Below are 25328 nucleotides of genomic sequence, written 5' to 3'. Positions count from 1 at the left end.
GATGCCATGATCTTAGTTTTCTGAATGTTGACTTTAAGCCAACTTTTTCACTCTCCTCTTTCACTTTCATCAAGAGGCTTTTTAGTTCTTCTTCACTTTCTGCCATAAGGGTGGTGTCATCTGCATATATGAGGTTATTGATATTTCTCCCGGCAATCTTGATTTCAGCTTGTGCTTCATTGAGCCCAGTGTTTCTCATGATGTACTCTGCATATAAGTTAAATAAGCAGGGTGACAATATACAGCCGTGACGTACTCCTTCCTATTTGGAACCAGTCTGTTGTCCCATGTCCAGTTCTAACTGTTGCTTCCTGACCTGCATACAGGTTTCTCTCCCCCTAAAAATTTGCTTCTTTATGGAAAGATAATCACTTTGTAAAAACAAGCAGCACACTTTGGGAAAGAAAAGGATGTGAAGAAAAACATGTAGTCCTAACCTTGGAAATCTCACTGCTGTAATGAAAATGATGTAAAGCCAGTAAAGATTTGCAAGCAGATCACCCTATACTGGGGCTTCCTTGGTAGTTCAGCTGGTAAAGAATCCACCTGCAGTGTGGGAGACCTGGGTTCGATCCCTAGGTTGGAAAGATCCCCTGGAAGAGGGCACGGCAACCCACTTCAATACTCTTGCCTGGAGAATTCCCATGGAGAGAGGAGCCTGGCAGGCTACCGTCTGTGGGGTTGCAGAGTCCGACATGACTAAGCACAGCACAGAACCCTGTACTGATGGTTTTAACACTCCTGCCTAATTCTACCTTTTCTAAAAGTATTTCCATTTAATTTTCAAAATCTGAAAAACAAACTAGTTAAGGAACTCGCCTAAAGTCACACATCAAGCAACCAGTAGGAGAACAATTTAAACCGAGACAGTCTGGTTCCAGGGTCATTCTTAACTACTGAAGTTAGTAACTACTAAGCCATTCCACTTCCTCGATCTTTGCCTTTTTCCTCCTGAGGCTACCTTTCGCCTCAGTAATCTCCCCTCCTCAACCCACCCCTCCCCATCCCAAACTTAATTTAAAACCGCGGATCTAGTGATGTTGTAGAGAGAAGTGAAGTCACAAAAGCAGTGTGAGTCCTGGTCCGGCTTCATTCAGCTGTGTCACCTGGGTGCCCCGCAAACACCGAGTCCTAGCTTCCTAAGTGCACAGTGGGCATGCTAACCAAAAATAACCAAAATAACTGCTTCTTCCCAAGATCACCTGCAGATCAAATTAGATCAGGTACATAAAACAACTGGCACAGTATCTGGCTAAGGAGTGCCTAAAACTATTGACTGGAAAACAAACCAGGCAGGAAGGTAGAACCATCACAATTTACAGCACAACGAAGACGAATTCCGCCAGGAGAAAGCCAGCTATTTCATGAAAGGAACACTGAGACCTTCCTCAATTGCTTATGAAACAACCACCATCGGAGGCGGCAGGCAGTTGACAAGCAGGGTCCCAAGACCACATCACCTTAAACAGAGGCTGCAACAGTGGGGGGGCTTACACTGTGTGTACCTGATATTCCAAAGCCCTTCTGGGGAGTCCTACTAATACATCAGAGTGATTCTGACTACAGGATGGTACAAGGCCATCCACACAGAACTGTCTCTCAGGAGCCAACTCCATCATCAGCATCTCTGTGAATATGTGACAACTGGTGGTGGGGCTGCCTGCCTGTGCTCCTCCGCAAAGTTTCCTCTTTCTGACCCTTTCCGATGACAGCTTCAACTCACTCACTGGTGGGTCTTCATAGAGCCAGGGCAGGAAATTCTCCTCTGCATTTAATAGGTATCCCGAAATGAAGAGGAAGGAAGCGCTTCTGAACAGATCGTTTTACTTTCTCCTGCAGCCATTTAAACTCAGTTCTACTGGATTGTCCTCTGAAGAGATGGAGCAGGGCTGCTCATTATTCCCAAGACAGACTCGGTCGCCATCAGATCTCACTTTTCTCCTGGATCAGCAGCCTTTAAATGTTTTGCTCTCAGGACCCCTTCGTGTGCAAAGTCACTTGAGTCATATCCTACTCTTTGTGACCCTGTGGAACATAGCTCACCAAGCTCCTCTGTCCCTGGGGATTCTCCAGGCAAGAATACTGGAGTGGGTTGCCATGCCCTCCTCCAGGGGATCTTCCTACCCAGGGATGGAACTTGCATCTCTTATGTCTCCTGCATTGGCAGGTGGGTTCTTTACCACTAGCACTACCTGGGAAGCCCCAGGATTCCTCACATGCCTATAACTGAAGACCGCAAAGAATTTTTGCTATTTGGGTCAGAGCTAACATTTAGTATATTAGAAATTAAGACTGGAAACATTTTTAAACACAAAACTACACAAGCTCATATTCTATGAGCCATTAGGCTGTACATCCTCAAGTCTCCGGAAAGTTGCCCCCATACACTCATGAGACCATGAGTATAAAAAAAGGCAAATCACATCTTAGTATTATTATGAAGATCGATTTGATTCAACTCCCTGAAAGGGGTCCAGAGGCCGTGTTTTGAGAGTTGCTGTTCTCAAAACCTGTAACACCGATCCCTATAAACACTGCCAAACCCTAAACTGTTCTTTGAGCATGGTTTTGAGCTTTAAATGTGGTAATTTATAAAGTCAGAATCTACATCCTGGACCAATAATTTCAGAGAAGAATTAAGCAAGAAGAAATAGCTTAAATGACTTAGTAGAATTACCTAAACAACTATTCTCTAAAACTGGCATGTAAATTAACATTAAAGACACCACAGAAAACATTAACAGGCTGACCAGAATATTATGAGCCAACAAACTGCCCTCCCTTTTCTGTTTTCTAATTATTGCCATGCTAACAAATGACATTTTCATTGGTATTAAACCTGCCAGAGGTTCTTTGTAAGGTAGCTTGAAGAGGAAAAGCTTCAGAATTATACAAACTATGTAGCAATAAGCAGATCTAATATTTTTTTCCTTTAAAGAGAACTTTGGGGAACAGATGGACCACACACTATCAGAATATTTTCAAATTCAAGTACTGGGTTGGCCAAAAAATTTGTTCCAGTGTTTCCATAATATCATACGGAAAAACCTGAACAAACTTTTTTGGCCAACCTAGAAGTAACAGAACTCTGGGGGTCATTCATGTCAGTTTTTTTCCCTGTGTTTTAATATTTGAGATAGAGGTCAAGTTCTGCTTTTAAATTCAGCCTCTTTGTTTTCTCCTTCTTAGCCCTCTGTTTTGCTCTCTGAACTTTGCTCTCTGTTCTAAGCTGAAACCCATGGCTGACCAGGACTGTCTGGTAGCACCTTCCTGCTCCTCTGATCCTATCACACTCACTAGAAACAAGTACCAAGAGTTAGGGAGTTTGGGATGGACATGTGCACACAGCTATATTCCAAACGGATACTCAACAACGACCTACTGTATAGCACAGGGAACTCGCCTCAGTGTTATGTGTCAGCCTGGCTGGGAGGGGTGTTTGAGGGAGAATGGATATGTGTATACGTACGGCTGAGTCCCTTCACCGTTCACCTGAAATTACCAAAGCACTGTTATTGGGCTATACTCCAATACAAAATTAAAAGTTTAAAGTTTGAAAAAAAGAAACAAGTACCCAGCAAACACTTACCCAAGTAATTTCTGCTAAACACTTTATTTTTGCATTATTTCATCTCTCCTCACAACCCCTAGAGGTCTAAGTGCTATTACCATCCCCATTTTACTTGAGAAGATGTTACCTGCCTGAAGGTCACAAGGTGAGTAGGTGGAGGGGCAAGGAAATGATCCCAGATAATCTGATTGGTGTTCTCTTCACACAATGCTAAGGGCCTTTTATTTTTATTTTTTTAAAGATTTATTTTGATGTGGACCATTTTAAAGTATTGAATTTGTTACAATATTGTTTCGGGTTTTTTTTTTTTTTGGCCACAAGGCATGTGGGATCTCAGCTTTCCAGCCAGGGATCGAACCTGCAGCCCCTGTATTTGAAGGCGAAGTCTCAACCACTGGACTGCCAGGGAAGTCCCTAAATTGCCTTTTAAAGACGATAATGGAGGAGAGGAAAAGGGCATCCTTCCACGTCATTTAAAAGTAAAGAAATTAAATTTCATTTGACAAGTTCTCTGTCTGGAGCAGAGAAAAACTGTGGCCTTCAGAGAAGCAATCACAAAAGACCCCTCTCTCTTCACAGGCACCAGACTAAAGGCAGGTGAAACTTTGATCAGCACCACCTGACAACGAAGGCTTATCTCTGGTCCCCTGATTGACGGTCAGCTAGTTTCACTTTCCTCATAACTGTTGATTCAGAGCTACTAATGTTACCCCGGAGAATTGCCAAATTGACATGCTGGAAAAGGGTTACTCTGATCAGCCTTCCATTTCCTCAGCAAAGAAAACAAGGAGTTTGTCAAGCATGGCCCAGACCCAGGCGTGGGACAGAACCCTACCCGACCTTCAATGACCCTGAAATGGAATCACCTTTTTTTCTGACAATGGTGACTAATTCCAAAGGTCCAACCTGCTTTCTCATAATGGTGACTGCGGGGTCAATTACCATTTGGGGGCAGATTAGAATCTGATCTGAAGCTGAAAAATTCCACCCCCTTGGTGCTAATCCCTCCAACTTTCCAATCCTAAATAGGGCAAGCTTCAGAAAAGAGCCTTTCTCATTTTACAGTCTACCTGAATATTATCTGTAATGATTCTGCTTAATCAAAAAATTAATTAAACCCCTGCTTTAATGGTCTAAACACAAGAGTCAGAGGAAGGAAGGAGTTCTGGCCTGTGGCCAGTGCTCCATCTGAGGCTCCTGGAGTTAATAATTTCCATGGTGTTTTAAGCACATGAAACAACCAAGGCCAGCTTTTCACTAATAGTATGACTGATTCTGGCAAAACCTATAAAAACAAGGCCTACTCTGGGGTAGTTTGTATTACAGACAATTAAATTTTAATAAGTGAAAGCAACAGATAAGAAACTGACATTTCTTCTATTCTCTGATACTAGTCTGCACACTTATTAGTAAGTGCCAGAGTTAATGAAAATGAATTGATAGCACTGCTGAGACTGTCTGTGGCTGTTAGATGATTTTAGGTGGGGTGGGATGGGGATGGAGGAGAGGGGTTTCCTAAGGCCGGGGTCCCCAACCTCAGGGCCACAGATCTGTTAGGAACTGGGCCACACAGCAGGAGGTGATCAGCGGCTGAGAGAGCGAAGCTTCATCTCTATTTACAGCTGTTCCCAGTCGCTTGCATTACCGCCTGAGCTCCACCTCCTATCAGATCAGCAGCAGCATAATAAATGTAATATATTTACATCTTTTCAAAACCATCTCTGCCCCCTCACCTCCATCTGTGGAAAAACTGTCTTCCCAAAACTGGTTCCTGTTGCCAAAAAGGTAGATAAGACAATGACCTTGGGCAAACCACTGCCCTTTCTCACACTTGGACATTTCTAACTGGTATGTTACTTGCTTGAACAGTCTTTTTTCAGAAAGAAATACATGAGATTTTTGTGCTGCATGGAATGAATCAACTTTTCATCATTTCAGTTGACAAGTGGCACCCCACAGGCTGAATCTGGGCACAAAAGTAATTTATTAGGTCCTACAGTATTTGTTTTTTTAAAAAATGTGAATTAGTTGCCAATGTTAAAAACTCAGACTTCACATGAAAATGCACAAAGTCAGGTACCCTCAGAAACTGGATGATCCAGCAAGTTTGGGCTCACATTTCTGTATGGCAGTCACAGGAGGGCAGAGCAGGGATAGCACATTAAGAATGGGCACTACTCAGCCTGTTTCTCACCTGTCCCCTGTTCCCACAAGAGCCAGGCTCTGCACCTCCTATGACTGCCTAATGGCCAGCCTGCAAGTTAACTCCCTGATGAGAAATATTGCCAACAGTAAGGTAAGTATTTGTTAGAGAGGAGGAGGGAGAAATGCAAGCAAAATATCATTTTATAAAGAAAAAATAAATCCCACACTAGTCTCTTGTATGAAATTCCTGAAGTCTCAGAACAGAAAACATCTTATTTCCATGTTTTTTTCTCCCCCAAAAATACTCCTTTCCTTAAGTCAAACTATAGATTTTACCACATAACAACAATTCTATCTGTAGCTTGATAACATGATCTGTTTTGAAAAGTTGATCAGCGATGGGCCTAGAATCCAGTGGAAAACAGAATTAACCAACACATTAGTTTGGAGCTACTACCTCACACCATCCCAGCCCAAATCAACACTTACTAAAGGATATAGCATCTCTGAATCTTTGATTTCTTCTTTTCCTAAAGAGTCATGAGAACAACAGGGATACTTTGTCAAAAAAAAAAAAAAAACACAAAAACCACAAAGGTGGGGAGGGAGGGGTAAATGAAGAAAACACAATGTCTACATTGATGCAGGTCTGTATTTCACTTTAAGTTGTAAGCTGAACCACACAGAGTTTGAGGCCTCTATGTAATTTGATGTTTATCAAGAAAGAAATGCCACTCTTGATCACCACAACCATAGCTCCCCTTCACCTACCACCTTCTAACCATGTTTATAAAGCTTTAAAAAAGAAGACAAGACTTGCTCCTAAAACAAATTAAGGTTGTCCAGAATTCACGACCAAAGCAAATTTGAGAACAAATCTTAAAATTCCCCCATGCTTCAAAGGAGCAAAAAACTGAACTAGAAACATAGACCCAATATATGAACTCCTGAGGAAAAAAAAACAACAACAAAAGCAGAATTTTCAATACTGCTATTGACACATTAGCCAAGCAGTCTGCTCTGCAACAATGAATATTTCTTAGAAGAAGAAATAGCTCATAAGTGATTAGTGAACAGAAATTGGAAGATGGTAGACTGTAAAAGTCACGTTGGGGTGTGTGTTATTTGAAATGTGTTTTGAAACAATCAGGGTAAACTTTCTTGCAATTTAATAGAAAACTAAAGCAGTATATGAAGATCTCAAAAATAAATTTTTTTTAATCCTATGGAAGCACAAGTAGTGGTTTATTTAGTGGCTTCAAAATTGCTAAAACTTGCCCTATGTTAATTAAACCCTGAATATCTGAGTGTTCAAGTGAAGATACTACAAAAATACTGCTTCCCCCACCCCCACCAATCTCAAAAAGACTGATGGAGAAGTCTAAACCACAATCAGATCTTTACTTCTGACATAAGTGACCTGTTAAAGAGCAAATGCCAGACGTCCCTGGTGGTCCAGCGGTTGAGAGTCCGCCTGCCAATGCAGGAGTCCATATGCCAAGGGGCAACTGATGCAGTTCATCACAACTACTGAATGGGCCGCAGCTACTGAACTGGCACGCCCTAGAGACACTGGCACAAGAGAAGCCACTGCAATGAGACGCCCCGCCTACCACAAGAAACAGCAGGCGCAACTCACCGCAGCTAGAGAAAGACCGAGCGTAGCAATGAAGACCCAGCGCAGTAAAAATAAATAAATAAATAAATGATAATAATTTTAAAAAGTAAATGTGATTAAAAATTTACATCTTGGAGAAGAAAGATGAAGGAGCCCCACGGCTTAAGGCAGCAAAGGACTGACGGGTTGTGATGCTGCCTACAGATGTGAGTGCAGGTTTAACTGAGCTACTGATTTTACCAGGATAGTTACTATTGCTGTTAGTACTCTGGTTACAAGGTTCCTTGTGATTAGAGTGCTCTACCCCACCTCTCTTTTTCCCTTTCACTCCCTATTTTTCACATGCGATTTTGCAGAAGGTGAGGCGTTTCAGGAACGCGTATACGGCATTAAAGCTGCAGTTATTATACTATGATCTTGGGTCTGTTCATAAATCAACATGCAATTTTATAAAGTGTAGTGGCCATGACTGTCTATAGTCTGGTGCACTCTGTAGCTGGTAACTTGGAGTGAGTGAGTGAAAGTCAGAATATGGGAGTGGATAGCCTATCCCTTCTCAAGGGGATCTTCCCAACCCAGGAATCGAACCGGGGTCTCCTGCATTGCAGGCGAATTCTTTACCAACTGAGCTATCAGGGAAGCCCTAGTAACTTGGAAGTGTGGCTCTTAAATGAAGGATTTGTTAGGATTTTGTTTTAGTGCTTTCTAACATTCTGCTGCTGCTAAAAATGCAATTCTAAAGACTAAGCCAAAACACACCTCAAAATATTTATGCCATATAACATTAATTACCAAGAGAAGAATCCAAAATATACACAGTGCAAGTATAACCATGTGAAAAATCCAAGCAGGTGGGAGGTAGTAAGTAAAAACAAAAACTGTGCTTGACTAGTGGTGACTTCAAGAATAAAATACCTTATTTCCTCTATTAGCTTTTTTGATGAAGCAAATGCTTTTTGTTTGTTTTGCCTGAATTAATCATCACTTGATGAAAGTCTGTAAAGAAACATTTTATATCCACAAAGCGACAGATTAACAAATGTGGACAAACACGCCAGCAACATGACTATTTTTCAAGATAAACGTTTAACATTAAGAGGCTAGGCTCAAAAGTTGCAGTTAAGGGTTGGCTAAACCCTTCAGAATATTATTTGACTTAGTTTTTGAATAACCAACCTCAAGATGAGTCTTTCCTTTCAAACGATAGGCTAGGAATGAATTTGATGTCTTCAAAGAACGGGGAATCAGGCTGGGAATCCTGATGACAGAGATCTCTGGTTGGAAGCCATCGCTGTGAAAGAAGGTGCTTTGCCTGCACGTGACGCACCTGTCAGTTTTTACGGGATGGAGGCACTGCCCTTGACTTTGTCTCATCTACTGAGGATGAAGAAGCAAGGTCACAGTGAGGTTCCTGGCAGAACAGCCTTGTGTTTTGGAATAAACACTCCCACAAATTACTCCCATATCAAAGTTATCAAGCAGCTAATCGATGTAAAGGTTTTCTAGCAAACAACACACATGCATATCTGAAAAACCTTTTACATAAAAAAACACATACATCTCACATAGCACAAAGTCATTTTTTAAAAAGAAGACATTAATAGAGTGAAAGAGAAAAGGAACCAAGGAGACAGAAGCCTGATTTAGCAGATACCAAGTTTATTCGACATAGTGCACGATCCAAAGCATGGGATACTCCACAGACAACAGGATTTCCTACTTCCCTATTACAAAATACTGGATACCTTGAATATAGTTGATTCAAGGTTCCTGCTCCTTTTCTCCTACATCTAGAATTAAACAGGCTTCTCTGTGTAGCACACAGTTCACATTCACTGAAGGCTTTGGGGAGAGGGGGAAAATAGGGCTTACAGCTGCCCCCCAAACCAAAGGCACTTAATGTTAAAAGATAAAGCACAGTAGAGTCACCCCACAGACATTCCTGCGTGTTCCGATGGCTGAACTTGAGCATGCCATCACTGGCCCAAGTGGGATTCATCATAACAATGTAGACACTGATTTCCTTGAAAAAGCAAAGTGCGGTATGAATATAAAGACTCATCCCCACCACCCCACCCCATTCTTTTCTGAAAATAATACATAAGAGAACAACTATTTCACATGATTAGTATCACCCGAGGTTCACACATGGGGAAAAAATAGCTAAAAAATCATCTGTCATAAATTCTCACTATGAAATCACAATAGAATCTGATATATCCAGAGGATCTGTGAGTCGGGAGTGAGCCTCAGACATCACACTGTGCATCCCCTCACTGGACTGATGAGCTCACTGAGGCCCAAGAAGATCAAGAGTGGGACCCTGGGTCAAACCCACGGGCAGACCCTGGGTGGAACACAGGCCTCCTGAAGCCGAGCTCAGGGTGCCCTCCACCTCCTTCCTCTTTAAAACACTCTCAAAAGTAAAACATGAAACACATCACACAATAAAGCGCACATGCTGATGCAGGTCAGCGATTTGGTCTCACCATACGGTTCCTTTGGCCACTGGGCAGGTATGTAACCCACCTTGGGGTGGGAAGTCTTCACACGAGGTTGTTCAGCCTTCTGAGGGAAGCCGTGTGCAGAGTAGACACGACTTCTCGGATTCGGGAAGGCTCTTTTTGGCTCTTAGCCCGTGGTGGGCAAGTGGTCAGCTGCACAACGGAATCCCAGATTCGAAGCGGAGCTGTCGGGTGTGTTCTGGCTTCGAGCAGCACAGCGATACCTGTAGCAGTAGGACTTTGCGGAGAGAACCAGACAGGTGAGTGCTCTTGGACTCTTGGCTGAAGGGTCTCAACTGTCAGAATCATGTGGTAACCAAGTACCAGCTATGGAGAGTTATGCCAACTTGTAAACAGTGTCTCCCCTATAGGCACCCACCCCATGTACATGGAATATGTAGGTTTCAAAAAAGGTACCACATTTAGAGCTCACCAATGTCCTTTACATTATAAACTTGACACAGATATAATACAAAGATGTTGCTGTCAACATTACTTAGAATAGGCAAAAACCATGAAACAAGCAATGGTCACTTAAGTTGTGGCACATCCAGAAGCTGGACTAGTAAGTAGCCACTCAAAGGCATGTTTTCATGGAACATTTAATGACACAGGAATGTCTCAGGATACAATGTTAAATGAAAAAGTTAGGATATGAAATTGTATATGTAGTGTGATCTCAATCTAGATCATCATGTATGCCAAAGAAAAACAGATTGAAAGATTCAAAATGCACCAGAATCTGAATGGTGTGTGTGTGAGTCACTCAGTCGTGTCCAACACTTGGAAACTCCATGGACTGCAGCCTGCCAGGCTTCTCTGTCCATGGGATTCTCTAGGCAAGAATACTGGAGTGGGTTGTCATTTCCTTCTTCAGCGGTTCTTCTCAACCCAGGAATCAAACCCAGGTCTCCTGCCTTACAGGCAAGGTTCTTTACTGACTGAGTTATAAGGAAACCCTCAGGCAGTGGAGTTTCAAATTTCTGATAATAAGTATTACGTTTATAATCTGAAAAGTTATCTTTACATGTAGAATGGTATTTGCCATGAAACCAAGTAATAAAGCAAATGGCAATTGAGACAATATTAAGAACAACATCAAGATACTACTTAATATACAGCAAGTTGGCAAAAATTAAATTGCAAACCCAGGAACATCAAGAGTAGGAAACGCTGTGAAAAACACTTTTTTCTTAATACATTGCTTTTGGAGTTTAAATCACAATAACTCATAAAGCTATATATTTTTGTGCAGGGGATTTGTATTGTTTTATAAGCGCAGACTATGAGATATATATATATATACACACAAACACATACAGACATCAAGTTCTCCAAGCACAGTGCAAGGCACCTTCATCACATATTTTTATTCACATTTGCTTATAATAGCACAGAGGAACTAAATGAGTTATCCTAAATGACGCATTTATTCAAAGAAGTAGAATTCAAACCCAGGTCTAACTGTGGTATGCTTGCTTCCCTAGCAAGATGGAAAGGTATCACATCTCATGCTTCTTTCCCGCCCCTGATAAATTCTCCTGCATGTACACAGATACTTGCACAAATAAGAGAGTCCAACATATTCCTGGCCACCTACTAGATATTCAGCGAATAACCACAAGATGAGTTGATTTAAACACTTCAAAAGCTTCCATATTCCAAAAATAACCATGCAAGGAACTCTTAGGTCCTAAGATTACACTTTAATCCAAAATAACGGAGAATGAAAATAAACTAGTTACCCAAAGTCTGAAAAGCATCAACTCTGAGTGAACCCTGTGAAATTAAAGTCCCTGATGCTGGTTAAAGAAACAGTAAAAAATCATTTAGTGTAAACTCTGGAACTCATGAAGGAGAGATAATTTGTGGAGGGGAAAATAGGTCAGCATGACAGAGGTGGTTTTTCCCCCCCTTAATTCTTATTATTCTCCTTTCTCTCACAAAAGTTGAATGCTTCTAATCTTCATAAAAATTATCTCTAAAAGCTGACAAAGAAATTGGAGCACTTCTCTGGAGCACTTCTACCATAGAAGAAAAAAAAAAAAAGACATGCTTTTCTTTTACAGATAGTGAAACAATAGCAACCAATTTTCTCATTTTCCCCATCAGTGAGGAATATAACACTATTACCAATATTCAGGCAGGCAGAGGGACAATGAATAAAAAGTATGCTTTAAATAATGAAAATATTGATGGCATCTGCTACAACCTGGGACTGGGATGCAATGGGGGCTCCAAACTGGCTAGAGGTGACCACGTGGGAAGACCCAGCAGAAGCTCTGGTATATGCAGGGCTGACTCTGGGCTGCTGTGAGGCAAAGTGCTTTGGGATTTCTAGAGTCAAGATCCTTGGATAAGGCAGGGTCCCATGCTACCACTGTGAGTGGTGGATTCCACACTGAAGCAAGAATGCAGTTCAGGGGGAAGGAGGCAGTCAAATAGGGACAGTCATGTTCCAAAACTGTACCACACATGACCAAAAAAAAAAAACCAGTCAAGTGTTTCCTGACTGCCTTCAGCATACACTGTCTGGCTAGAGTGCACAGGCTGGATGAGGAAACAATGATTACACATCAAAAAGGCAAAACAGGCTGGGGTTAAAAGAATCTGGGGCTATTACTAATTCACAGGAAGAAATGGTCGCTTGTGGATGTCTACGTTTTTAGGAATGATTTTAGGAAGGCAGAAGTTGGCCAGAGTGGGATTTAGCTGACTATGGCTGAGGTCTTCTGACTAGGGCTTCCCAAGTGGCCCAGTAATAAAGGACCTGCCTACCACTGCAGGAGAGGTGGGTTTGATCCCTGAGTCAGGAAGATCCCTTGGAGAAGGAAATGGCAATTCACTCCAGTATGCTTGCCTTGTAAATCCCATGGACAGAAGAGCCTGGCAGGCTATAGTCCACAGGTCGCAAAAGACTTGGACATGACTTAGTGACTAAATAATAACAACTTCTGACTTGAGGATATAGAAGAATACCTGGAGAACTCATGTAAATATCTGTTTCCAAGTCACAAACACAGAGATTCTGATTCAGTAAGAGTAGTCTGGGGTCCAAGATTCTGTATTTCTAACCAGCTGGTAGGTGCTGCTCATGCTATCGGCCCATGGGCTACAGATTAAGTGGCACTGATTTACAGGACTTAGAAAGGAGGAAAGAAGGTATGTTAAGTGGACAAAACAATGATGTCAGAGGCATGAAAATGGAAAAATTCAAGTGAAGAGAACAGCAAAGCCATAAGGCTGATGGCATCAGAGCACAGTTTATTTATTCATTAAATATTTGACAGTTTACCACACGCAACATGCTATTCCAGGCACAATGGATACAATGCAGAACAAGACAGTTCAGTTCAGTTCAGTCACTCAGTTCAGTTCAGTTCAGTCGCTCATTCGTGTTCGACTCTTTGCGACCCCATGAATCGCAGCACACCAGGCCTCCCTGTCCATCACCAACTCCTGGAGTTTATTCAAACTCATGTCCATCGAGTTGGTGATGCCATCCAACCATCTCATCTTCTGTTGTCCCCTTCTCCTCCTACCCTCAATCCCTCCCAGCATCAGGGTCTTTTCCAATGAGTCAACACTTCGCATCAGTCAGCCAAAGTACTGGAGTTTCAGCTTCAACATCAGTCCTTCCAATGAACACTCAGGACTGATCTCCTTTAGGATGGACTACTTGGATCTCCTCGCAGTCCAAGGGACTCTCAAAAGTATTCTCCAACACCACAGTTCAAAAGCATCAATTCTTCAGTGCTCAACTTTCTTTATAGTCCAACTCTCACATCCATACATGACCACTAGAAAATCCATAGCCTTGACTAGACAGACCTTTGTTGGCAAAGTAATGTCTCTGCTGTTTAATATGCTATCTAAGTTGGTCATAACTTTTCTTCCAAGGAGTAAGCGTCTTTTTATTTCATGGCTGCAGTCACCATCTGCAGTGATTTTGGAGCCCCCAAAAATAAAGTCTGACACTGTCTCCACTGTTTCTCCATCTATTTCCCATGAAGTGATGGGACCAGATGCCATGATCTTAGTTTTCTGAATGCTGAGCTTTAAGCCAACTTTTTCACTTTCCTCTTTCACTTTCATCAAGAGGCTCTTTAGTTCTTCTTCACTTTCTGCCCTAAGGGTGGTGTCATCTGCATATCTGAGGTTATTGATATTTCTCCCGGCAATCCTGGTTCCAGCTTGTGCTTCATTGAGCCCAGTGTTTCTCATGATGTACTGTGCATATAAGTTAAATGAGCAGGGTGACAATATGCCTTGATGTACTCCTTTTCCTATTTGGAACCAGTCTGTTGTTCCATGTCCAGTTCTAACTGTTGCTTCTTGACTTGCATACAGATTTCTCAAGAGACAGATCAGGTGGTCTGGTATTCCCATCTCTTGAAGAATTGTCCACAGTTTATTGTGATCCACACAGTCAAAGGCTTTGGCATACTCAATAAAGCAGAAATAGATGTTTTTCTGGAACTCTCTTGCTTTTTCACTGATGCAGCGGATGTTGACAATTTGATCTCTGGTTCCTCTGTCTTTTCTAAAACCAGCTTGAACATCTGGAAGTTCACGGTTCACATATTGCTGAAGCCTGGTTTGGAGAATTTTGAGCATTACTTTGCTAGCATGTGAGATGAGTGCAATTGTGCGGTAGTTTGAGCATTCTTTGGGATTGCCTTTCTTTGAGGTTGGAATGAAAACGGACCTTTTCCAGTCCTGTGGCCACTGCTGAGTTTTCCAAATTTGCTGGCATATTGAGTGCAGCACTTTCACAGCATCATCTTTTAGGATTTGAAATAGCTCAACTGGAATTCCATCACCTCCACTAGTTTTGTTCATAATGATGCTTTCTAAGGCCCAGTTGACTTCACATTCCAGGATGTCTGGCTCTAGGTGAGTGATCACACGATTGTGATTATCTTTTTTGTACAGTTCTTCTGTGTATTCTTGTCACCTCTTCTTAATATCTTCTGCTTCTGTTAGGTCCATACCATTTCTGTCCTTTATCAAACCCATTTTTGCATGTAATGTTCCCTTGGTATCTATAATTTTCTTGAAGAGATCTCTAGTCTTTCCCATTCTGTTGTTTTCCTCTATTTCTTTGCACTGATCGCTGAGGAAGGCTTTCTTATCTCTCCTTGCTATTCTTTGGAACTCTGTATTCAAATGGGGATATCTTTCCTTTTCTCCTTTGCTTTTCACTTCTCTCCTTTTTACAGCTATTTGTAAGGCCTCCTCAGACAGCCATTTTGCTGTTTAACCTTAGGCAAATCTTTTCTCAATCTGCTCCATTGATAAAATGGTCTACTAATGGGATAATGTCAAAATGCTTCATCTTATCTTTATATGAAAAAGTTAAGTGGTAGATGTGGAGATTATTTTAACTGTTACCTTATAATGCTCTTAATTAAAAGAACTCTTAATTAAAAGAACTCATTTGGCCTGTCTTATCTGACTTCTTTGGGTTAACCCACTTCCTAACTAAAACAAAAGCACTCATCAGCTTTCCTGCAGGACTTAGAGATGTTGTGTTGTAAAGATGATATTACTCTTGCCAGCATCTGAATACAGTTATGCATTTGCTAGGCTTCCCTGGTGGCTCAAATGGCAAAGAATCTGCCTACAATGCAGGAGACCCGGATTCAACTCCTGGGTCAACTCCTGGGTCGGGAAGATCCCCTGGAGAAGGGAATGGCAACGCACTCCAGTATTCTTGCTTGGAAAATTCCACAGACAGAGGGACCTGGCAGGCTACAGTCCATGGGGTCACAAGAAGTCGGATTGAGCAACTTCTACTTTACTTTTTGGGCTCCTCCAGTGACTCAGCGGTAAAGAATCTGCCTATAATGCAGGAGGTGCAGGAGACACAGGTTAATCCCTGGGTTGGGAAGATGCCCTGGAGAAGAGCATGGCAATCCACTCCAGTATTCTTGCCTGGAGAATCCCTTGGACCAAGGAATGTGGTGGGCTACAGTCCATAGGGTTGCAAAAAGTTGGACATGACTGCAGAAAGTTAGCATGCATGCATTTGCTACATAAATAGGAAAAGTATTTGCTATATAAATGGGAAAGCTGAGGGACTATCTCTGGTGACAAGGGTTAGGGTTACATCTTTGGTGAATGGCACAGTTCTATATGCAACTTATCTCTCAGATTATATAACAAACTATTTTAAAATTAGGTGTTCATATGCCACAAAATACAGGCTGTAGCAACTGTAACAAATTGTGCCTGCCTGGAACACTGTGGTCAGAAAAGACACTCATGATGTATAAGAGATTTTGCTTATAGCCATACTTGAAGACCCTGGTACATACAGCATAATTCTATTTGGGGAAGAAAAATTAAAACTGCACCAAAAAGTTGAGTAGAATACTATCAATATATTCTTTAGAAAGCAAGGTAAATTATTTTTTTCATTTTTGTTTATTATTTATTTTCTAATTTTTATGCAATGAAAATGCTTTGCTTACATAACCAAAAAAGCTTCAAATAAGTGATAAAAAGAGCTACTCTTCCACTGGATCACAGCAATACCTAAACTCTTCCATTTACCTAAATGATAAAGAACTAAACCCTAAAAAGCAAGTCTCACTACAAGTTACTGTTGAAAAGGTCAGGACGATCACATGAGAAAACAGTCAATTCACATTATCATTGCATTTTAAATGTACTCATTCACTCAGCAAACACTTTTTAATATAAGTATTTCATTTTAAATTCTAGTAATGGGCAACTAATGAAATACATAACTAAAGAGGAAAATGGCCTGATTTCATATGTCCTCATTGCTCTTTCTTTTTTTCCCAACTCTACTTTTAGCACCAAAAATGGCTATTAGTGATGTTAGGACTTTGAGTGGCTAAAATATAGGTCATTTTATTAATTAAGAACAGAGGTAGAGGTGAGGACTTGTTTTAGCCCCATTTCATCAAAATAGCTAATTACTGTGTGAAACTGATCTCTATAGCTGCACTAAGCACCTGAGCCTGGATTCAAGAACAATCCATTTAAGATAATGGCTTACTAGCCTCGGGGCACTGGAGTCAAGTGGGATGGCAATATGGCTTTCATGAGAGGAAGAGTTTTAGGTATAAAGAATAGTTTTGAGGTATCTGTAGCTCATTAGGAACAAAATGATTATAGAAAAATGACACAGTAGAACCCAGGTCTCTCAATTTCCCATCCACTGCCCTTGTCAATACACTTGATCAACTCCTTTCGCTAGTAATCTTGGTGTAAAATGGTGGGGTTGTGGGGGCAGGGAGTAAGAATTTCCTCCATGTTGTGGGTTGGGCTAAAGATGTCATGGGAATTAATCTAACAACTTCAAAAACAACTAATATTTCTTGAGTACTTACTATGTGAACTGTTCTAAAATCTTCACATGGGTTAAGTGACTTAATTCTAATAAGCCTGAGGTAAGTATTATCTGTGCATCATATACACAAAGGAAAAAATGAGGCACAGGCATGGTAATGGTGTTCCTCAGATCACATGGCTTATAACCGTGAATCTAGGATAAGAGTTTCTTCAATCCCATTCTAGAATCTGCTGTTAACACCACGTTGACTCACAGTTGCTCCTTCTGTGCTCTCTTATCCTTACTGAAGCCATACTTTGGACGGACTCTCAAAAAGTCAGAAACAATCATCAGAGCTTACTTTAGTCATGCAGACTGGCCCTGATAATGATCAAAAATAAGTCACCTTCTAGTTAAGGTGATTTTTTTTCAAAATGAATTAACTATTCTTTTTTCTTTTTATTGATTTTCTTTCTTTTACTGATTTTCACCTTTGCCGTAAGAATTATTTCTAGGATTCTGCCTATCTAGTTAGCAGTTCATTCGCTGGTTCTTTATTCAGAAGAGAAGATGGAGGGGTTGATGATTAAGAATGATGGCACTGTTTTGGAAAGAATTATGTCCTCCAAGTTCTTATGCATGAAGCCCTAACCCCTGGTACCTCAGAATGTGACTGTGTTTGGAAGCGGGAAGGTGATAATTACATTAAAAGTAAGCTGTTAAGATGGGCCTTCATTCAATCTGAGTGGCATTCTTGTAAGAAGAGGAGATTAAGAAATGAAGAGCCCTGCATGCATGGAGGAGAGACCTTGCAAGAACACAGACAGAAGGCTGCCCTCTTTGAACCAAGGAGTGAGACCTCAAGAAAACAGACTGGTAACACCTGAATCTTGGACTTCTAGCCTCCAGAACTGTGAGAATATAAATTTCTGTTGTTTTAAAAAACAAAAAAAACAAAGAATGATGGTATTAGCAGCAACTAACTTACTAAGTCTTTACCATGAGCTAGGTATGTGTGCGTATACATTTGTTTGGTACATTTGTTCCACATAAGAACCTTACTTACAGTAGCTGCAATTATGATGCACATTTTACATATGTGAAAACTGATGTTTAAAAAGGTTAGGTAATGTGTCTAAGGTTACAGGCAAAGACTAGCAAAGAGAAGTTACAGAATTCCAACCCAGATCTAATTCTAGACTCCACAGTTTAATGCACTTACTATACCTAGTGGCAGTTAAAGCTGTCACTCTTAATCTAGTGGAAAGAATAAGCACTCTGAAAGTAATTCGCAATCAACACTGTGCTATTTCCTTGACCTCACCAAAATAACCAGACTGAGGTTAATTACCTACATCATTTACAATTAATTTGACTGAGATCCTAGAGCTGCCATTTCTCTCTGGGAAATCTTGTGGTTCCCACTCAGTTTTGCCCACTCTGCTATTCTCTCTTCTGGAACACTCTCTCCACCCCTTGGATCCTGACTAAATTAAAACTTATCCTTCAGGGTGACTAAGAAAAGTTACAGATGTGTAATATAAACTCTAAATCAACCACAAAAATTTTAAAACAAAGAGCTAAAGCTAATAAGCCAAAGAAGAGACAATGAAGTGATTAAAGAACTTGATCCAAAAAAGTTTAAAAAACAAGAGAGAGAGCAAATGGAAAAGAACAGATGAGGCAAAGAGAAAAACAAATCTCAAGATGGCAAATTTAAACCCAACCATAACAATAATCATGTTAAATGTAAATGGTCTAAACAGCAAGTGAAAATGCAAAGATTATGTGAATAAATTCATAAACTCAGATGAAATGGATAGATTTCTTGAAAGACACAAACTCCCAGAGATTAATCAACAACAAACAAATAAATTCACCATATTAACAGACTAAAAACAAAAAACCACATAAACATCTCAATAGTCTCAAAGAAACATCTGGCAAAATCCTCATGCATTTCTGATAAAAACTCTCAAAAATCTAAGACCAGAAGGAAAGTTTCTCAAGCTCTGAAAACACTACAGCTTACTATATCACAGCTAATTCTGAAGAGCTGAATGTCTTTCCTCTGATCCAAAATTAGATAAGACTGTACTTATCACTCCTATTCAACAATATACTAGAGGTTCTAGCCAGAGAGAAATACAGCAAGAGAAAGTAATAAAAAATATCCAAATTAAAAAGGAAGAAGTAAAACTGTCTACACTCCCAGTTGGTATAACCACTTATGTAGAAAATACAATAGAACCTACAAAAAACGTTACCAATACAGATGAGTTTAACAAGGTTGCACAATACAAATATACAAAAATCAACTCTGCCATGTAACTGTATTTATTAAAAGCATGTATTAGGTTAAAAGATATTTTAAAAGCATAAACTAAGCAGCTCATAAAAATTTAAAACATTTAAAATAAGCAAGCAAAATGAAATGGTAAAGTAGACACATTTATATGTATGGCACTGGAATATTTTGGTGTTCATACTTGAAATGTTTCTTACAAGTTTCATTTTCTCCACTTAACTGTGAAGAAAAAATCTTTTGGTCCTCAATTCTTATAGAGTAAATGGATCATCAATTAAGAAAAGTGCCATATGTCATAGACATAACTGGTGGCAACTAGAGTTTTGAACTACTGCTCTGCAAAAAGAGATTCACCTGCTTTTCACGGAAGTCTGGTTTCCCCAGCAAGAGGATTCAGATACACCTGCAGTAACAGCTTGAATCAGAGAAAAAAAATCTAGGACTACAGACAGATGGGTATGTGAATATTTTAAACTACTCGAATGACCTAGGGTGATGCTTTTAATTTAAAAATAAAATTAGAATTTTAAAGATAAATTTGTCTACATCTTGTTATAAAGGTAGGTGTAAAGCATAGTTTGAATCAACTCTATGAAATTCCATCTAAATGATTATATTAAAAATTCCAAGAAATGAAGAAGACACACACACCTATGAACTCTCTCATACACATAATTTAAGAGAGTCTTTTTAGGCCAGTGGTTCCCAAACTTTGACGTATGTTATGATCACCTCAAGAGCTTTAAAATCCTGATGCCCAGGTCATAATACAGAAAAATCAAATCAGGATGAGGTGAGTGAGGAAACAGGCGTCAGTACTTTTTATAGATCCCAGATGATTCTAATGTGCAATAAAGTTTGAGAACCATTATTTTAAGGCAAAGTTTGACAATGCCTCCATTATCAAATTAATAACTTAATTTGGAGCCATTACAGGGTATTTTAAGTCTCTAACTGCCTAGACTGACTGAATTATCATAGGATGCTCCTTGGAGGAACAATCTGCGAAATGCCATCTTTGCATAGGGATAGAAAGACAGAAGTTGAAGTGCTGGAGACACTAAAAATACATGATTTAAAGAAAAAAAGGGAGAGGCGTGCTATTCAATTTCTGAACTCCTTAAAAAAGGCTACTCATGAAACACTGAGTCACTTCTACTAGCCAAGAACAACTGTCTCTGACACTGACATCACAGCCCAAAGAGAAAAAGCATTCTCTGAGATTAATGTTTATTCTACAAAGCACATTCTATATACCAAGAACACTTGGGATGTTTCTATTTCAATATACCACAATCTACCCTCCACCTATAATTCTTACCTTAATAGTAATAGAGAAGCCAAAAAAACTACTGGAGCCTCAAATAAATTAAGGGTGTGGTTCCAGACTTCCATGCTGGAAAAGGTATATAGTCCACCCAGATTTGTGGGACAACAAAGATCTCTCAAAGGGTCACAATACAACAGATGGAATATGGTTAACAACAGACCATTTATAACCTCTGCTTCTTGCATCACTTCTGTGCCCAAACTTCTTTTTTTTCCTTGCTTTGATGGAGATGTATTAATAGACATGGATGGGACATTTGGGGGTTAATGATTACAATGGACCCATAAACCTGCTGTTAGAACACCAAAATAGAGGTTAGTGACTTGACTTACTTTATGGCACATGTAGGATCCACCTTTCTTCACCCGGTCTTTCCCAGAAGGGGGGCCTTTCTGTGGATGAAAAGAAGAGAACTCATTAGTTCAGATAGTACAGCTGCCCCCCCAAGGTCAGAAAGAGAGAGGGAATGTGTGTTAATCACTCAGTCGTGTGTGACTTTTTGCAACACCACGGACTGTAGTCCACCAGGGTCCTCTGTCCATGGGAATTCTCCAGGCAAGAATATTGGAATGGGTAGCCATTCCCTTCTCCATCTGCAGTCAGAGCATTTATTTTAATCCAGCCAGCTCTCTCATAGTTGCCTAAATGGGGCACATGCTTTTCTGTCCCTGGATCTTGCATCTGCACCCGTGCACCTTCTCGAATGCCTTCCAAATCCTATATCCTCTGAGGTCCAACTCAAGTTCCCACTCTTTGCTGAACTCTGTGACTTCCTTAAGCAACCCAAACCCTATAGTGTTTCCTTCCTAGATGACTAAGAGGCTGCCTGGCAACATCTCTTACATCAGCTTCTCATGATGACAGGCAAATTTATCCTGCATTATAACTGGCCTGCAGACCTAGACTGGCAAGCCTCTTTGAATTATGTTTTTAAAATCCTACTGTGCAACACCTTATAAACCCCCTCCTAACTGAATAAATAGATATAATTTTTCTCTCTAAAAAAATTTTAGGTCAGGTTTACTGAGGTATAACTTATATAAACTTATATTTTTACAACATTTAAATGCACACTTCTAATGAGTCTTGACAAATGTATAATCATATAACCACCATCACAATCAAGACAAAGAATGTAGTTTATCTTTCTCAGAAACACTTATATAGTGCTTATTATAAACCAAGTATGGCTCTCAGTATTTTGCAAGTATTAACTCATGTGATTTCCGTAACAACTTCTGAGATTGAACAAGTGTCAGAATGAGGATTCACCCTGAGACAGCCTGGTTCCAGAGCTTAGAGACCAAGAGTATAGGAAACTGAATGGTGGCTACCACTATAATAAGAACTGAAGCCAGAAAGAGCAAGCCAAGATGTAAGACTATTTCTTCTAAGGAGGGCTTTGGAAAAACTGCAATAGAAATGAACGCTGTAAAGTTTTAGTTGCCAGAGTCAAAAGCCTCATGATTAGGTTAGCCATGCAAAGAGTATCTGAGAGCTAGCAGTAAGCTCCTACAAACCAGAACCACATCTGGGAAGTCTGAGAGGGATAAGAGTTTTTTGGTTTTCCTTTGTTATGCAAAAAGTCAACCAATGATACAGCTGCCTGCTCTTTGTTTACTGAAAATAAGAGAAGGCTGAACAGTGCTTCTCATCTCAGTTTACTTTTTTCTTTCAAAGTGTGAGTTGCTCAGTTGTGTTCAACTCTTTTCATCCTCATGGACTGTAGCCCGCCAGGCTCCTCTGCCCATGGGATTCTCCAGGCGAGAATACAGGAGTGGGTTTGCCATTCCCTTCTCCAGGGGATCTTCCCAACCCAGGGATCAAAACCAGGTCTCCTGCATTGCAGGTGGATTCTTTACTGTGTGAGCCAACATGGAATCTGAGTTTTCCTTTTCCTTGTCAAAGGCCCAGATCTAAGTGCCAGAACCTAAAAGAACCATGTTTTCTCCAAGCATAGTTAGCACACTGACTGGAAAACAGTAACATACTGTGAGCAGAACTTTATTTCTCCTTCAAAGCATTTTCAGGTACTTAAAAACTGTCAAAGACCAAGCCACTGGCTAGCCTTCATTCCATTGCAAGGCCAATGTTATTTCCATGCCCTTAACTGCTTTATGTTATTTCCATGCCCTTAACTGCTTTATGTTACACTGTTAAACTTTTATTGATTACAAATGGGCAAGCTATAAATGAGAAGAACTACATCTGAAAATAATGACTTCACACCACAGTATCCTTTCCAGGAATATCTGGAATCTGACAGCCATTACCACACAGACTCTGCTTGGTGAGTTTATTATTGTATAAAAGTAGCATAATCACCCAGAATTCACCGAAGCAGAGATGAAAGCATTTATAACTGTGCTGTTATCCCACAGAATGGCCACTCTCTCCTACGTTAAATTTCTCGCTTGGGGATTCTTGCATTGCACTGCTTCAGGTGGTTCTCTGCATGATGGGTTATAATGTACCAAATGACAGTCTAAATTCTGATTAAAGTCGCTCACAGCATATGCTGGCACACAAGATTCAATTCTTTTGTCAAGTTAGATCCAAGAACAAGAAGGAGCTGATTTGCCAACAGGAAGGAGTGAGAACAAAATAGTTCCCTTTTATCACCATCTCATATGAACCAAATCCTCAATCAATAAAAATGACATTCAACAAAGTGACACACAAGTCCTAATGAGATCACCCCAGGCTGGTAAGACCACAGCAGTTAATACAGTCCTCTAGGTAACTGCTCAGCCGATCCTTAGAAATAAAACTATTTTTGCCAGAAAACATGATGCAGGATTACAGGATTAGCTACTTCTGTTTGAAATGCTTACCACTCTGCAAAACAAACAAAAAAACAGAAACATGACTAGCAGCGTGTAATGAGTTGAATAGTGCCCCCTCCCTCAAGTTCCTGGTCACCCAAAGCCTCAGCATATGACCAAATGTGGAAATAGGGAATGTGCACATTTGTAAATGTTGTGTTAGTTAAGATGAGGTCACACTGGATTTTGGTGAGCTCTAAATCCAGTGACTGGTGTCCCTGTAACAGGAGGAAAGGACACAGAGGAGGTCATGTGAAGATGGGGGCAGAGACTAGGGTGATGTAGCTACAAGCCAAAGGCGGCCAAGGATTCCGGGGAACTGCCAGAAGCTAGGAAGAGACAAGGGAGGATTCTAGAGACTCTGAAGGGAATTATGGCCCTGCCAGGACCTTGGTCTCAGACTTCTAGCCACCAAAACTGTGAGAGAATAAACTTTTGTTTTTTCAAGCCACCAAGTTTGTGGTAATTTGTTACAGCAGCTCTAGGAAACTATTATAAGGGGGAAATGCCTCCATTTCTCTTTGCTGAAGAAAGGATCAATAAATCAAAACTAACAACATCTCTCATGGTCAAGTCTGTTGTTGTTTAGTTGCTAAGTAGTGTCTGAGTCTTTCTCAACCCTTGGACTGTAGCCCACCAGGCTCCTCAGTCCATGGAATTCTCCAGGAGAGAATACTGGAGTGGGCTGTCACTTCCTTCTCCAGGGGATTGTCCCAGACCAGGGACCAAACCCGGGTCTCCTGCACTGAAGGTGGATTTCTTACCACTGAGTCACCAGGGAAGCAGGTTAAAACTACTTAAAGGAGCTACAGACTGTAGTGTCTGAATACCTCACCTTTCTGCCTACATACTTGGTAGGAAGAGAGGCTGCCATGCCTGCATGACCTACAGCACCAGTATTCAAGAACCTAAGTAAACATACACAGCGAACACAGAGATTTGCTCAGGAACAGATAAGAACCTGCGTGAAAGCTGATGATGGTGTTGAGTTCTTCTGTATCTTTGCTGATTTTCTATCTAGTTATACTACCAATCGCTGAGAAAGGAGCATTATCACCTCCACTGAAAACTGCAGGTTAGTCTATTTTTCCTTTCATTTTTATCAGCTCTTGCTTCATTTGTTCCAGCTCTTTTCACTGGGGCATGCATGTTTAGTATTATTACATCCTTTTGGTGGATTGATTGTTTTATCATCAAACAATGTCCTTCCCTGACTCTGGTGATTTTCTTTGCTTTGAAGTCTATTTTATACATTAAAATAGCCATTCCTGCTGTTTTCTGATTACTGTTTACATAAAACATCTTTTCCTATCATTTTGTTTTCAATCTATTATATCATTATGTTTGAAGTGAGTTTTTTGTAGAACTGTATATAGTTAGGTTATGTATTTTAATCCACATTGCCAATGTGCCTTTTAATATTTACACCATTGTGCTTTCAATGAAATTATTGATATTTTAGGACTTAAGACTGTCATTTTGTTGTTGCTTTTGTCTGTTTTCTACTTTTTGTTTTCTTTTTTCTGCCTTCCTGTGGCAGAAAGATTTCTCTAAAGAAATTCATTTTTATTCACTTACAATGCTTAATCACAGTTTTACATATATATTTAGTATATGTATAGTCATTAAACATATAACTTAAATATATAATATACATTACTATACAAGTATTAAATATATATAATACTTTATTTATACATATACAAAACTGTGATAAGATA

General features: G+C 40.2%; 1 protein-coding gene across 2 annotated transcripts in view; it reads right to left on the bottom strand.

The window, feature by feature from the left end:
- Window positions 1–8973: 8973 nt before the first annotated feature.
- The window catches only part of SUMF1 (sulfatase modifying factor 1), an 86040-nt gene continuing 69685 nt past the window's right edge, over window positions 8974–25328 (bottom strand). For both annotated transcript variants that reach the window (XM_061128047.1, XM_061128048.1), the window contains 2 exons: window positions 21115–21174; window positions 8974–10076 (listed from right to left, as the gene is read on the bottom strand). In XM_061128047.1, coding sequence (XP_060984030.1) covers window positions 9966–10076; window positions 21115–21174 — 171 coding nt within the window. In that variant the 3' untranslated portion in view covers window positions 8974–9965. The remainder of the gene's footprint in view (window positions 10077–21114; window positions 21175–25328) is intronic.

The sequence above is a fragment of the Dama dama genome, chromosome 24, assembly GCF_033118175.1.
Source record: "Dama dama isolate Ldn47 chromosome 24, ASM3311817v1, whole genome shotgun sequence".
NCBI lineage: Eukaryota > Metazoa > Chordata > Mammalia > Artiodactyla > Cervidae > Dama > Dama dama.
This window is presented reverse-complemented; position numbering and strand designations above follow the sequence as displayed.